Source organism: Ambystoma mexicanum, chromosome 4p (genome assembly GCF_040938575.1).
Source record: "Ambystoma mexicanum isolate Mex_15411 chromosome 4p, UKY_AmexF1_1, whole genome shotgun sequence".
NCBI classification, from domain to species: Eukaryota; Metazoa; Chordata; class Amphibia; order Caudata; family Ambystomatidae; genus Ambystoma; species Ambystoma mexicanum.
The window spans coordinates 156644440-156656665 of NC_090927.1; the positions used below are offsets into that span (position 1 = coordinate 156644440).

Genomic DNA, 12226 nt, shown 5'->3' on the forward strand with positions numbered 1-12226 from the left:
GGTCTCTAGTAATTTCCAAAGACCCTAGACACTCTCCCTGGACTTGTTATGAACTCTGCAGATGTGTCAGGGACAGGAATTGTGGCAGCTATCGTTTTCATATATTTGTAACCCTTTCTTGCCATGTTAATTGCGTTTACCGCGTTTGGCACGAATAGGTGGCCTGGCTCCAAAATGGCCATGCTACAAGGTTCTTTGTCCTGTCCTTTGGCCATCTTGCCCCTTCAACTTTCCCAGGTCGAGTCGACCCGGGTCAGTCCTTATTTGGTCATGCACTTTCTCGCGAAACCCAATGTTTTTGCGGGCTTCTGTATGCCTTGGGTGTGTGCCTCCAGGATGTGGGCTGGGATGTCTGTTCCCAGTACATATCCTGGGTGCCAGAGAGTCTGAAGTGTCCTGAATGCCTGGGACCACCGTGGTGCATGATTGGTCCACGTATGGAGTGAGTGTTTGTGAGCAGATCTCCCATTGGGTCCTCTCCATTTTGGTGCGAAGGAAACTTTGGATAAGAGGAGGCTGAAAACACCACTACCGGGTTGATCTCCTGAGTTCACACCGAACAAGTGATAAGGAGCCAAGTATACTGCAACAAGAAGCCGAGTCCAGGAACCGCTGGTGACCCGCTGGAAGGTTTGGCACCCTCAGCACGCTGTCGTCCCGTGGGACTCCTATGCATCTGATCGTCCTAGAAGGTCTGCAAAGATGCTTCGACCCATTGGAATAGTGGGATCAACTATTCTCGGCTCCTTCATCAAACCCTGCAAGTAAGCCTCTTCGGAAGTGTCCCTAGGCCAACCAGTGGGCTGACCAGCTTACACAGGATATTTGCTCTGTTACTGCTGCTGTTTCGAGGAGGCCCTCGAAACTTGGTATACTGCTAGCTCTGTGTCCATGGCACCCTCACACCGAATTTCGTACACTTGGCGTTTCCCTGTCTGAAGTGAGACGAGTGTGCCCGGACTGGAGTAAAAGCGATTGCCGTGTTGCCCTGCTGTGGCAACGACCTGTGCAAGTTTGCTGCATTTGTGACCCCATTGCCCCTGAAGCCTGCTGCAGTGGAATTGGGCTGATTCCTCCACCCAGAGCGCAGAAATCGCCACTGTCCCGTTTGGGAATCCTCTGTATCTCGGGAACTACACGATGTCGAGACGTCCTGATTGTCGCATTCGAACCTACCAGCGAAGTGGACTGTACTGGCGAAGTTTGGGTCTGCCTTCGTCGGGGACCGGTGAGTAGTCCTTACCCCAACCGGTAGCCCCTAGCGCAGGAGCCCATTTCTACACGCAGTGGCCCCCGAGGGCCCCTTTCTTTTCCACAGCTATTGTGAAATAGCGACTCCATCCTGCACTCTCAAACTGCCTCTGCCCTCAAGTGGAGGTGCTGCTTGAATAGTGGGAACTTGTTCTTCATTGCCTTATCCACCGTCCTGACATGCTAGAGACCCTTGAAGAGACCCTATTTTGTCCATTGGCACCAGCGCGTGCAGGTACTATTGAGCATAAGGCTCTTCTCTTCGTAGGGCTTGGACTGCCTCTTAGTTGGGTGTATTCTGAATGTGGAACTGGGTCTAAAGATTACTTGCACTGCCTGTTTTCCTCCCCATCTAGGTGGTCTACATATTTCGTGCTTTTAACCCCTTTACCGCATTGGTCTTGTATATATATTGTGTTGATAATGATGTATTGGTTTAGGTTAGTTTTACTGTGATTCTTTGCTATGGTCTATGTTACAAAGGCCTTGTAATAAATGTGTTTATATTTTTAATATAACACCTGTCTGGAGTAATTTGTAAGTGTCCTTGCTTTGTGTGCTCATCGAGGTCTTTCAGTCACCCTCACCCCTCCTGAGACTTAGTCTTGACTGCCTGCCATTGCTACCCTGATTGGTCTGGCTTTTCCAGAGGTTACCCTGTTCCAAGAAACTAGGTTGGCCTTCTGAACCTCTGCCCCTCCAGGTCCGAGTTCAGAAATACATCTTAACATACTCTTAGAAGTGAATGACTGTCTCTGAAGGCCTGTAGACCCAGGCTTTGCAGGTGGTTAGGTTAGAGCTGCTAAATACTCTGCCAACACTGCTTTTCCGTTTATTGAGCTCCTTGTTTGTATCAGGGCTGAAGAGCTCCACCATCACACAGAAGATCAATAATTCACTCCTGCATGTCTGCTTGGAATTTGGTGGCTTTGAGCAATGCTTGCTTTTCCCTTGCCCGACTGGCCCGTTCACTAAAACATGTAATGCTATCTGTCATCAACATAGACTGGTTTGTACCATATTTTCCTACAGGTTCTCAGAATTACTGCACAATATGGGACACGCTGTGAGAACTTTGCCTTCTGTGCCCTCTGTTCCCGAAGGTCCGCTTGTGAATACCCAAATGGCCTTCATTTAACTACCAAAATTTGGGCTTTTTTAGTATATCTTGAGAGGAATGGCCATGTGCTCCCTCTTATACCCCTACTGCCTTTGGCCCAATTACAGAGCCGCTACAAATGAGGGCATCAAGTTACATGAATTAAACCTTTTATGGCAACACCTTCCATAAGACAGCTTTATTAGCGGGCCACATCATCATGGTCCGAACAAGGCCCCCTCTCCTATTGTAGCACTAATTCAACTATTGCCCACCTTTATGCAAACCCCCGGTTTCAGAATTAGCCTAGAGAAAATTGAGGCACTCAATCTTAGTCTACTGGCACAGCTAAAGGTGGATTCTTTGTGTGAGAAGACAATTTAATATTAGGTTTTTACCTTACTCTTAGAATGTTTGGCTTATTCCAGGCTACTTACCCCATCATTAGTGAAGACATGCACCCTTAGCAGAATATATCCACAATGTGTCAAGCGGTTACCATTAAGATGATCCTTCCCCCCCCCTTTACTTTGCCTTTTCCAGTCTCTCTCCATCTCAATGCCAGTATCTATACTCATGAAAGTGCAGCAGGATTTACTGTTTTTATCAGTCACAAGAAATTGGTGGCCTCACCTGCCCACGCCTTTTGAAATATTTCCAAGCAGACGAATCAATAATAGTGGGCCAGATATGAACATAAATCATAATGGGTAATAAATGCACATACATAATAATAGGTCCATGATCCTTTGGCAATGGCTCAACCCCCTCTGACAAAATGTGAAACAGAGTAGAAGATGTTACTCAAAGAACCCAAGATATATGAGTGTACTTCTAAAAAAAGACAGCGTATTAGAAATATACAATATCCGGTCTACCCAGGTGGTAGCTTGGATTTGGGACAGTGTGGCACAGAAATCTGATGTCTTCTCTCCTGAGCCTAGCAATACCCACACATGACAATCTTAGCTTTTCCACAGATTACAAGAGGCAAGATATCCAACAGTGAAGGTGAAGTTTTTGGGATTTCACTGCACAACTCTTCCAGGATGTGAAAGTAAGACTCTTGAAGAAAATATACGCAACTTCCAATTGGAGCACTGGGCCCTTAGCAAAGATGTAAAAGTAGGTCATCTAGGTCATCTGGTTCTTGACATTGAGAAATTAATCGCCACCTAGAACTCATCTAATGGCTTAATCACAAACATATACAAAACCTGTATAGCCCAACCTGAGGAAGGTGTAACCATTTACCCTAATAATGCATGTAGTGATCTTAAAAATAGAATTCCAGGAAGATGATTGGGACTTAGATAGATTAAAGCCAAGAAGGCACTGATTACTGTACAACACACAAAGCACACCTTCAAAGTAATGTCCCACTGTTATTTTACCCCCTGCAGGAACAAACAATACACCAGAGATAAATTGCGGCTCTGTGGGTGTTTCTGAGGAATAGCTGGTATCTATACTCACACTTGATGCTCATGCCCTAAATTAGTGCAGTATTGGAATTCGACTGAAATTGACTCTTTCATGGAGGTGGGGATCTATAGGGGTTTTCAATTGGGATAATTGAATGCCAAAAGACAGCAAGTTCTTTTTTGGCTGTCACATCTTCTTTAATGTTGCTTATCCATGGCAAAATATATGTAATCTCTCAATAAGAACCTTTTGACAGATAAAGGTTTTCAGTCATCACAATCATATTGTAAATATTTTGCACTGCACTGTGAACTTCAGTGATAATTATATTTAAGAAAAGTCTTACGTAAGGCTCTCACTGTACCTTGGATTATCATTTCCGTTGTTTGACAATGAGTTGCCAATAAGAAGTTCGGCTCCAGTCATCCGTTCTGGTGCAGTGAGCGTGTTTGTGACGGTCACGTATAGAATCTTGTGCGATGACAGCAGATCTACCCTCCACCAGGGGGACATTTCAAAATCTGTATGAGCACAAGATCCAAGCGAGGCATTGGGGTTTAGGTTCCCATCAATCGCATTCATGGCAAGCCCAAGGTAGCCAGTGCTGGAGTTTGATCCTGCAAGGAGGCTTGACATCGATGCACGACCACGCAGTGCTACATTTTCAACTGAAAGAAATGAAAAACGTGTGAGGACAGCAACACCACAGATTCATGCTGTGTTAGTTCTTATGCTCATCAGAAGACAGGTATTAAAGAGACACAAGTACTAAGGTCATGAAATTTATGTCTCAAGGGATACATTGCATTGTGTATGTACAGTAAAGAAAAGCGTCCTGCCCAAGGCACACCTTTTGATAAACATGACCACTTAAGCAATATGACCCAAGCAGGGGGGCATTAACAGTCAGGGAATGACCCGGGGCATCAGTTACAAGCCCAAGTGAAGAAAGGGTTTTAACGTTGGCCCCAGGGCATTATCTGACTAGCAATGCCCCCCTGCACGGGTTATATTGCTATTAGTACCCCAGCATGTTGTACCAGGGTACTAATAGTATTGTTAACGCAAGCTGAGAAATGGCGTATTTGCTGTTTTTCATTTTGCGATAAAACTACTAGAAAAATATGGCCGCTACGGATCAGGGAGCTACTTGTAGTTCCTTCTCCCGTTGCATGGTGGCCAATCGGGAGTCGGAGATGCCCAGGGAACACTACTGTAGGAAGGGCGGCTTTAATAGGTTTAGTTTTTTTGTCTTATACCGTGCACCTTTGCCATTGGTATGGTCTCCTGGCGCTCATGTGGCTCTGCTAGAAAGAGGACCAGGTGGGTTAGTGAGGGAAGAGTGATAGGATAGGTCCAGAACCAGGGAAAACTGGGGTCTGTGTCCGTTGGCTTGCTGGTGAGTTGATTGCCTGCACTAGCTTTTTGTATCCGTAAGGGTAAGGCTAAGTGTCTGGGTTGTTATGTTGTATGCAAGTGTTTGTTATGCTGGGTGTGTGTTTGTGTGTTTCATGTGTAATTTGGCTGGTAGTTTGATCATGCACACAGGCTTGTTGAATCTGTAGGGGAAAGGTCCAGTGTATGGGGTAGTTTGTTGTATGCAAAAGTTAGCTATGTTGTCTGTATGTTTGTGTGTAGTTTGGCTAGCCCATAAAGCGTGTATAGTATTTGGGAGGTATGTTGGAGGGAGCAGGAGCAGGGTGGTTAGTACACTGGCTTATCTCAAAGTTCTTCCAAGTATGTCTTCTGAGCTCATCCAGCTGCAAAACAATGGTACCCTTTCCTTCTTCCAAGAGCAATACACTGGCCACCCTCACACCCCTCCAAGCTCAACACGCTAGCCACTCCCACAAATTCCTCCAAGTGCAATACACCAGCCCCTATGTGCGCAGCAAGGATTACTAGGCACGAGTGTACTACTGAGTGTAGCAAGATTAAACAGCCAATGTGACACATGGCTCATCTTCACAGTTCTTCTAAATGTGACGCATGCCTAGTCTTCACAATTCTTTATTAATATGGCGCATGGTTAATCTTCACAGTTCTTTCTAAATGTGGCACATTTCGATCTTCACAAGTGCAACACACTACTTATGCTTCGAATGTATCTAAGTGCAATACATTTCCTACCCAAAAATATAGCTAAGTGCATCACACAGATAACTGCTAATACATCTATCAGGTTATCTGTGTTGCATCAGGTAATCTACACAGTATCATGATATGATGGTGGTAAATAAAGACGTGTCACAGTTTTAATTGAGCACAGAAATGGCTGTGTTCACTGCCCATGCCACCTTACCTTACCTTAGCTGTTGCTGCAGGTCGTCCATCGGTGAACAGGGGCAAACAGGGATGGGAGCCGCCCAGAAAGGGGCTGCCCTTTGTGATGGCCCTTAGCCGGCTGCCCGGGGCGGACCCATGAAGTGGGAACTTCTGGTCACATGACCTCTTCAACAGGTCAATCCACCTAGGGGAGAGAGGGGAGGGAGTTGGGAAGTGCAGAAAGGGAAACGCATATAAAGAGAGGGGAGCGGGCACAGGAGTGAACAGGAAGGGAAATGGAGGGGCCACGAGGGATGAAAGGGGAAGCACCTAGCCCAGTGTTAAGCACAGGCGACAGGAAAAGGAATGGCCAGCAATGTGGAGGTATGAAGAGGAAGTTTCAGTGCCTTTGGTCATGTGACCTCTCCAACAGGCCAATCCGCCGAGGGGAGGGCGGCGGGAAGCGCCGAAAGGGAATGAACAGTGGCAAAAAGCATGAACCTTTTCAACCATGGACTGATCCTATGCATGTGACCTCTCCAACAGGCCAACCCGCCTAGGTGAGGGCGAGCAGAGAGAGTGGAGGGCGGCGGGAAGCGCCGAAAGGGAATGAACTGTGGCAAAAAGCATGAACCTTTTCAACCATGGACTGATCCTATGCACAGTTTCATTCCTAAGTGGAAGATGGGGTCCTGGACCTTCCCATTATTAAGTGACTGTTTTGGGGATGAAGCAGGATAGTCCCCAACCACTAGTGAAGTGAATGCCAAGGGGTTGGCTCAGATGTGTGGGGGAAACTCAGTAGGAGAAATTAAACACAAAGTAGATAACCTTGATTTTAGGTTATCAGAGCCTTACAAATTTAAGGGACACATCCACTACTGCCCCAAAATACTCCTCTTAATGTGACTTCGACATCCTGAGCTTCAACTGCCTAGCAATCTTGCCTTCGGTTCTGGATGGACTTCAACTGGCTAAAGCTGAATCCATCAAAGGCAAATTGCGCTCCTTAGTGAAGGCCTCACTTCTGGAGTGAGATCCTTTCCTGATGCCCTAGGTAGCTGCACCTTTCCAACTGAATTGACTATATAGACTCCCTTATTGACCACGTCCTTTCCCTTAATGCTTCAGTGAGCTCAGGTGTGTACTCCTACTTTCATGAATGAAACCTCTAGCAAAATATAATCTCCTTACTATCCTTTCCTGGCAGAGTTTCTGCCATCAATGACTTGTTTCTAATGTCTGGATCATGGCAACAGTATTATATTGGCCCTTCAATCTTTTTTTTATTTTGATTGTGATTTATATATATTTCTTTTTAAACCAAACCTTCATAAAGACACATCCATTCAAATAATTGGGCCTTCAATCTAGCCAGCTGCAACACCTCCAAAGGGTACAAAAAAAAGCTGCCAGACTTCTCCTAAACATTGATTGCAGAGACCACATCTCACTACCTTTAACGACCCTACCAATACCTACTTATTGCAAAAGATAGCCAATTCAAGGATGCGTGCAGAATACATAATGCAGTTCATGTACTTGGCTTATATGTCTTCATTTCCAAATGTTACCCAACATTCCTTGCAGAACTCTGTCATCCACTAATGCTGGAGCTTTGACCATCTAAAAAATCGAAAAGACGCCCAAGGAAGGAAGAGCCTTCTCCTATCTCGGAGCGAAGCCACTGGTGGCATGCAGCATGTAATAATGGAAAAAAACACCCACTACAGAAGGGGGACGGATAGGAGTCACAGTCTAGACCTCTTGTTTATCACATTACTGGGTATGAATATATATATACACTGAACTCCTGGATGGAGTACATTGATACCAAAACATCATTGATGCTTGTGCAGCAGTTTAGTAAAATCTTTCGTTAACTTTTTTATAAATCATGCATAACTCAAATATTTTTCTATTTGAGACAGTTTATGGGGTCACTGAGCAAGCAAGCAAGTCTTTGTTTAACGTGGTTCATGAATTAATCTCCACTAAAATTATTTTTCAATTAGGACCCAAAAAACAAATTTCAAGAAAATGTTTCTCAAGTGCATGGACCAAGAATACCCACATCACTGTCACTTATTGTACAGCGCAATGATGTAAAAACAGTGTCAGAAAGAATGGCCATCAAACAAGATTACAAAATACAACATGGAGCTTATTTTGAAATGTAGGCCAACAGGCAACTGATTCACAATATTGACTTATCGAACTGTTTTCAATAATGACCATCGCACACCATTAGCAATGCTAATGATCATGTAGGGTATTTACAATAGTGATTAACTGGGACGGTGATGAGCAAAATACATGTAAATACTAGATTAATAAAGGCCACTCAATTGCACATGAATAACAAGCTCAAAATAATAATGATGTCAGAGTCAGGGGTAGAGGCCGTTGATCAGCCTAGACCCTCCCTCATAAACCCGGACAAAGGGGGCCTTCAGCAGCAGAGTGAACTGGCTGGGGATGTAGACACAGTCCAACCGCTGAGGGATTGAGGGATTCACGTGATGCTTGGGTGAGTAATGTCCTCTCAGCAAAGAACAGTATCCCAGGTGAGGGGAAGGCAATAGAACGAGTGGGCACTGCTTGCACAGGAGAGGCTGTAGAAGCAGTGGGCACTGCTTGCGAACTGGCATCTCTACCACTGAGAGCCTCTCCTAGGCTGATTCTCTCATGAATGACTCAAATGAATACAAATCCTCAAACGAAACTCAAAACAAACCAACTGCGTACTGAGAAAGCCCCTGCTAAGTCTAATGGAAACTGACTGCTAAATCTAGGGGAAGTCACGGATGCAGAGATATTGGATGGCACAATGGATGAACTTGTGGAGGGAGGCACCAATAAAGAGGTTTTAGCTTTTAATAGTGATCTGGCCCATGCGCTGACCAACTCGAACGAACCTTCAAAACTAGCTACAAACGCCAAATTGAGGGCATGTCTACCAACGCTGCACACTAGTACCCCAGAACCATCTGTGAAAAGTGGTACCCTCGACTTGAACAGTCTCCCTTGAATCAAGGCTCGCAATGGATATCTGTTGTATTGAGAAGCTGATTCAGGGGGGAAGTGCAGGGCGTGTGCATTCAGACTTACAAAGAGTGGTGAATATGGATGTCATATCGGGGTCGGGAAATCTGAAGACCCTTTGGGTGATCTCGAGAAAACATTAGTGGATGAAAGATCACTCGAATTGGATGAGGTGGAAAAGAACATTGACTCATTGGTTCAAAGTACAACAGTGATTCTCCACTCTCATCGACATCCAATTCTTCATCTTCTGAAGAGAATTCCCAGAGAACAAGGAGAGGTTCCACTGAGAGGAATGCAACCTGTCTAATCCTGGAAAACCTTAACATCATGTCAGCCTTAACAATATCTCTTGCACCTTTTCTGAAACAGTTTTAAGCCATTAACGACACCATGAAAGATCAGGCTACATTAATAGCTATGTTGTATTCGAAAATGCTTTTGTAGAGGGCTTTTCAGTACTACCGTTAGAGGCTATCAGTAATGAATCAACAACAAAACAAGTAGCTCTGCCGATCAAAAAACTTGTCATAATGGGTGGCCGTCGGACTGAAAATGGCTGCTTACAAAGTCAACCTTAAGAGAACATATGATATGATATGGCATTTATAACACACCTATACACAAGTGTTTCAAGGCGCGAATAAGCAAACACATGGTGCCTCTATGCATGGAGGATTCTCCTAATTCTGTCACTAACGATGACTCAAAATGATACAATCCGAGCCAAAGTCATTGCTGATCTTACAACCTAAAATGGAAACTGTGACGTCAAATGAAGAATAACCAGCGATGTCCTACCTAACAGCAGAGGAGCGTGCGGTTGAAAGGGAAGTGTCTCCTGAAGAGGTAGGAAGCGGTGTGGTCGGTGACAGATCAAGCCCTCAGGAAACCTTTCCCATTTCCAGCATAATAAAAGTGAAAGGCAATGGAGGAAACGGGTGGCTAGGAAACAGTTCAAAACAACTCTGCAAACCGAACTCAAAAAATAAGGATACAAACTAATAGATTCAAGGAAATCTAAACGGTAACTGTCCCTTGTGCGCCCACAACCCTCAAAGAACATGAAGATGCTAAAATCAAGCAAAGCTGTTCAATCAGTGTGTGAAGCAAGTATTGAATCACAAACGATCCAGAGCTCTAGTAGGAGTGAAATAGAACGCTTCGTTACGGAAGATCTATTAAACATATCAGTCTACACTTTGGATACTCAAGAGGATCCCATAAAATCCATGATTCTTAGCCTCCCAAACTCCTGAATTCCTGACTGGCTCAGAAAAGTTTAAGAGCAGACGGGTAACAAAGATCAGCTTTAACAATTTCAAAAACATTAGACAAAAAGCTTTGCCAAGAGAAAAGAGAAGACCTGCCAACATATACAAGACCACTTGGAAACCGGGAAAACCTACTCTCGATTCCCAAAGGAAGATTCTGGGAACCCGTGACTTCTAAACCCTCCAACATCAAGGACCAACCTAAGAAAAAACAACAGAGGGAAAACAAACGTACCCAACATCAGTGGGATAACTGTTTGCTATTGCAAAGGTTGGTTTAGACAAAAGACAGTTTAATTCTAAACCAAGCAACGGTCCACTGTATTCCAAAGCTCAGAGTGAGCTGCTCCTCCGACATCAGAGTGGTGGCGTTTATAAATGACTAAGATTTAGAAAGTGTGCCCCGACACTTAGATTCTGGTATGGTGCAGCAGATGATGTTGGAGGCGGCACCCTGCTTTCTACCCTTTGGCCTTGAACTAGCAGTGGCCCAAGCTAAATACCACTCACAAGATAACACATTATTTGAAGCAGACTCTGCTAAGAAAAAGCCATTTTGTGTGGCGACTTGAACATCTCATGTAGTCCGCTGAGGCATGACTTGAGAGTACGAACCCAGAACTTTCAATCAGATGTGGAAAAAAGAGGTCAGCGTTGGTTACATCAAATGCAAGCTTGGGGCCTGCACATCCTGAACGGCTGTAATTTGGGTGATATGCCCAGCAAACTGACATGGCATAGAGGATTTCAGCCTGTAATCATGTTTTCTTCACGGAATATGATGCCTCTGATACAAACTTTCAAGTTTAGTGAAATGGGAAACAGCGACCATAATCTTTTAAGTACAAACTGGATGGCTGGTAAAGGGGTAGATAGGTTTGTATATATTATGTCCTGTCTCTCTTCCCTGTATGTGTGTGGAGTCATGTCATGATGGCATGTCCTGCAGGAGCTTGGAATGTTTGTGTGTTCAACCGAGAGCAGTTGGAGACATGAAGCCTGGGTGGTGGGAGCCAGTGGGCTCTCGTTAAGATCTTGTTCCTTATCTCAGTACCTGCTGTCATGTATGTAACCTGATATGAATGTAACTCAATTAAGAGCTTAAGTGCTTTCCTGCAGCCTCCAAGATGACTTTATTTCACTAAACATAGCTATTCTTGATACGTACCCCAGGAGGACAGTCTGAACAGGTACTTGCCAATGGAGATATAAATCTGACTGCTTTGGGGGCGCAGAGTGAGGAATATGTGTAACGTTCCCCTGATTCCCACGGAGGCACCGACCCGTTCTGGACTGCTACAACTTCTTCCACGGTAAAGCGTAGTGCTTGGAAGATGGACTGGACTGGACCCCCAAACCTCGTCTGTCTGGCCCGTAGAATAATTCTTCTGTAGATGGGGAAAAGGGAGTTAACTGTCTGTTAGATTGTGTGTGAGATTCCCCCCTTTTTCCCCTTCTCACCCTCCTCGAACCCTAGCTGTGCCTTCCGCAGACTCTCACCTTAATTTCTGTATGGACGAGCTCTCCATCCTGCTTCTGACGCAGGGGCGCGTAGATTTCCAGTTACTTCACTGGATCTCGGATTTGGCGAGGGTTCGATGTCTGCTTGCCTTTACCAAAATGCTGCCGTAAGTATATAGTTCAAAAAGATTAAGCCTTATTTGTCCCTTGGCCTTTGTTTAATTTTCAGGGACTCGGTGAGGAATCCGTGTGGAGGAATGGATTCGCAGAGGTAAGCTCAGGTGAGTACTTTTAATGAAGGTGTGCCGTAGTGGTTTGCTCCGACACCTTAATGAGTGTGTCTTATTTCCCCATAGGGGCCGGGGTACGGAAAAGCCAGAAAAGCCGCTCCGACCCGAAAAGGGAG

The 12226-nt window shown here is 44.9% G+C and overlaps 1 protein-coding gene across 1 annotated transcript in view; it reads right to left on the bottom strand.

Annotated features, from left to right (window-relative positions):
- Positions 1 to 12226, bottom strand: part of LOC138453090 (fucolectin-like) — a 315933-nt gene that overhangs the window by 49430 nt on the left and 254277 nt on the right. Inside the window, exon 5 of the mRNA XM_069605594.1 lies at positions 4140 to 4443. Coding sequence (XP_069461695.1) covers positions 4140 to 4443 — 304 coding nt within the window. The remainder of the gene's footprint in view (positions 1 to 4139; positions 4444 to 12226) is intronic.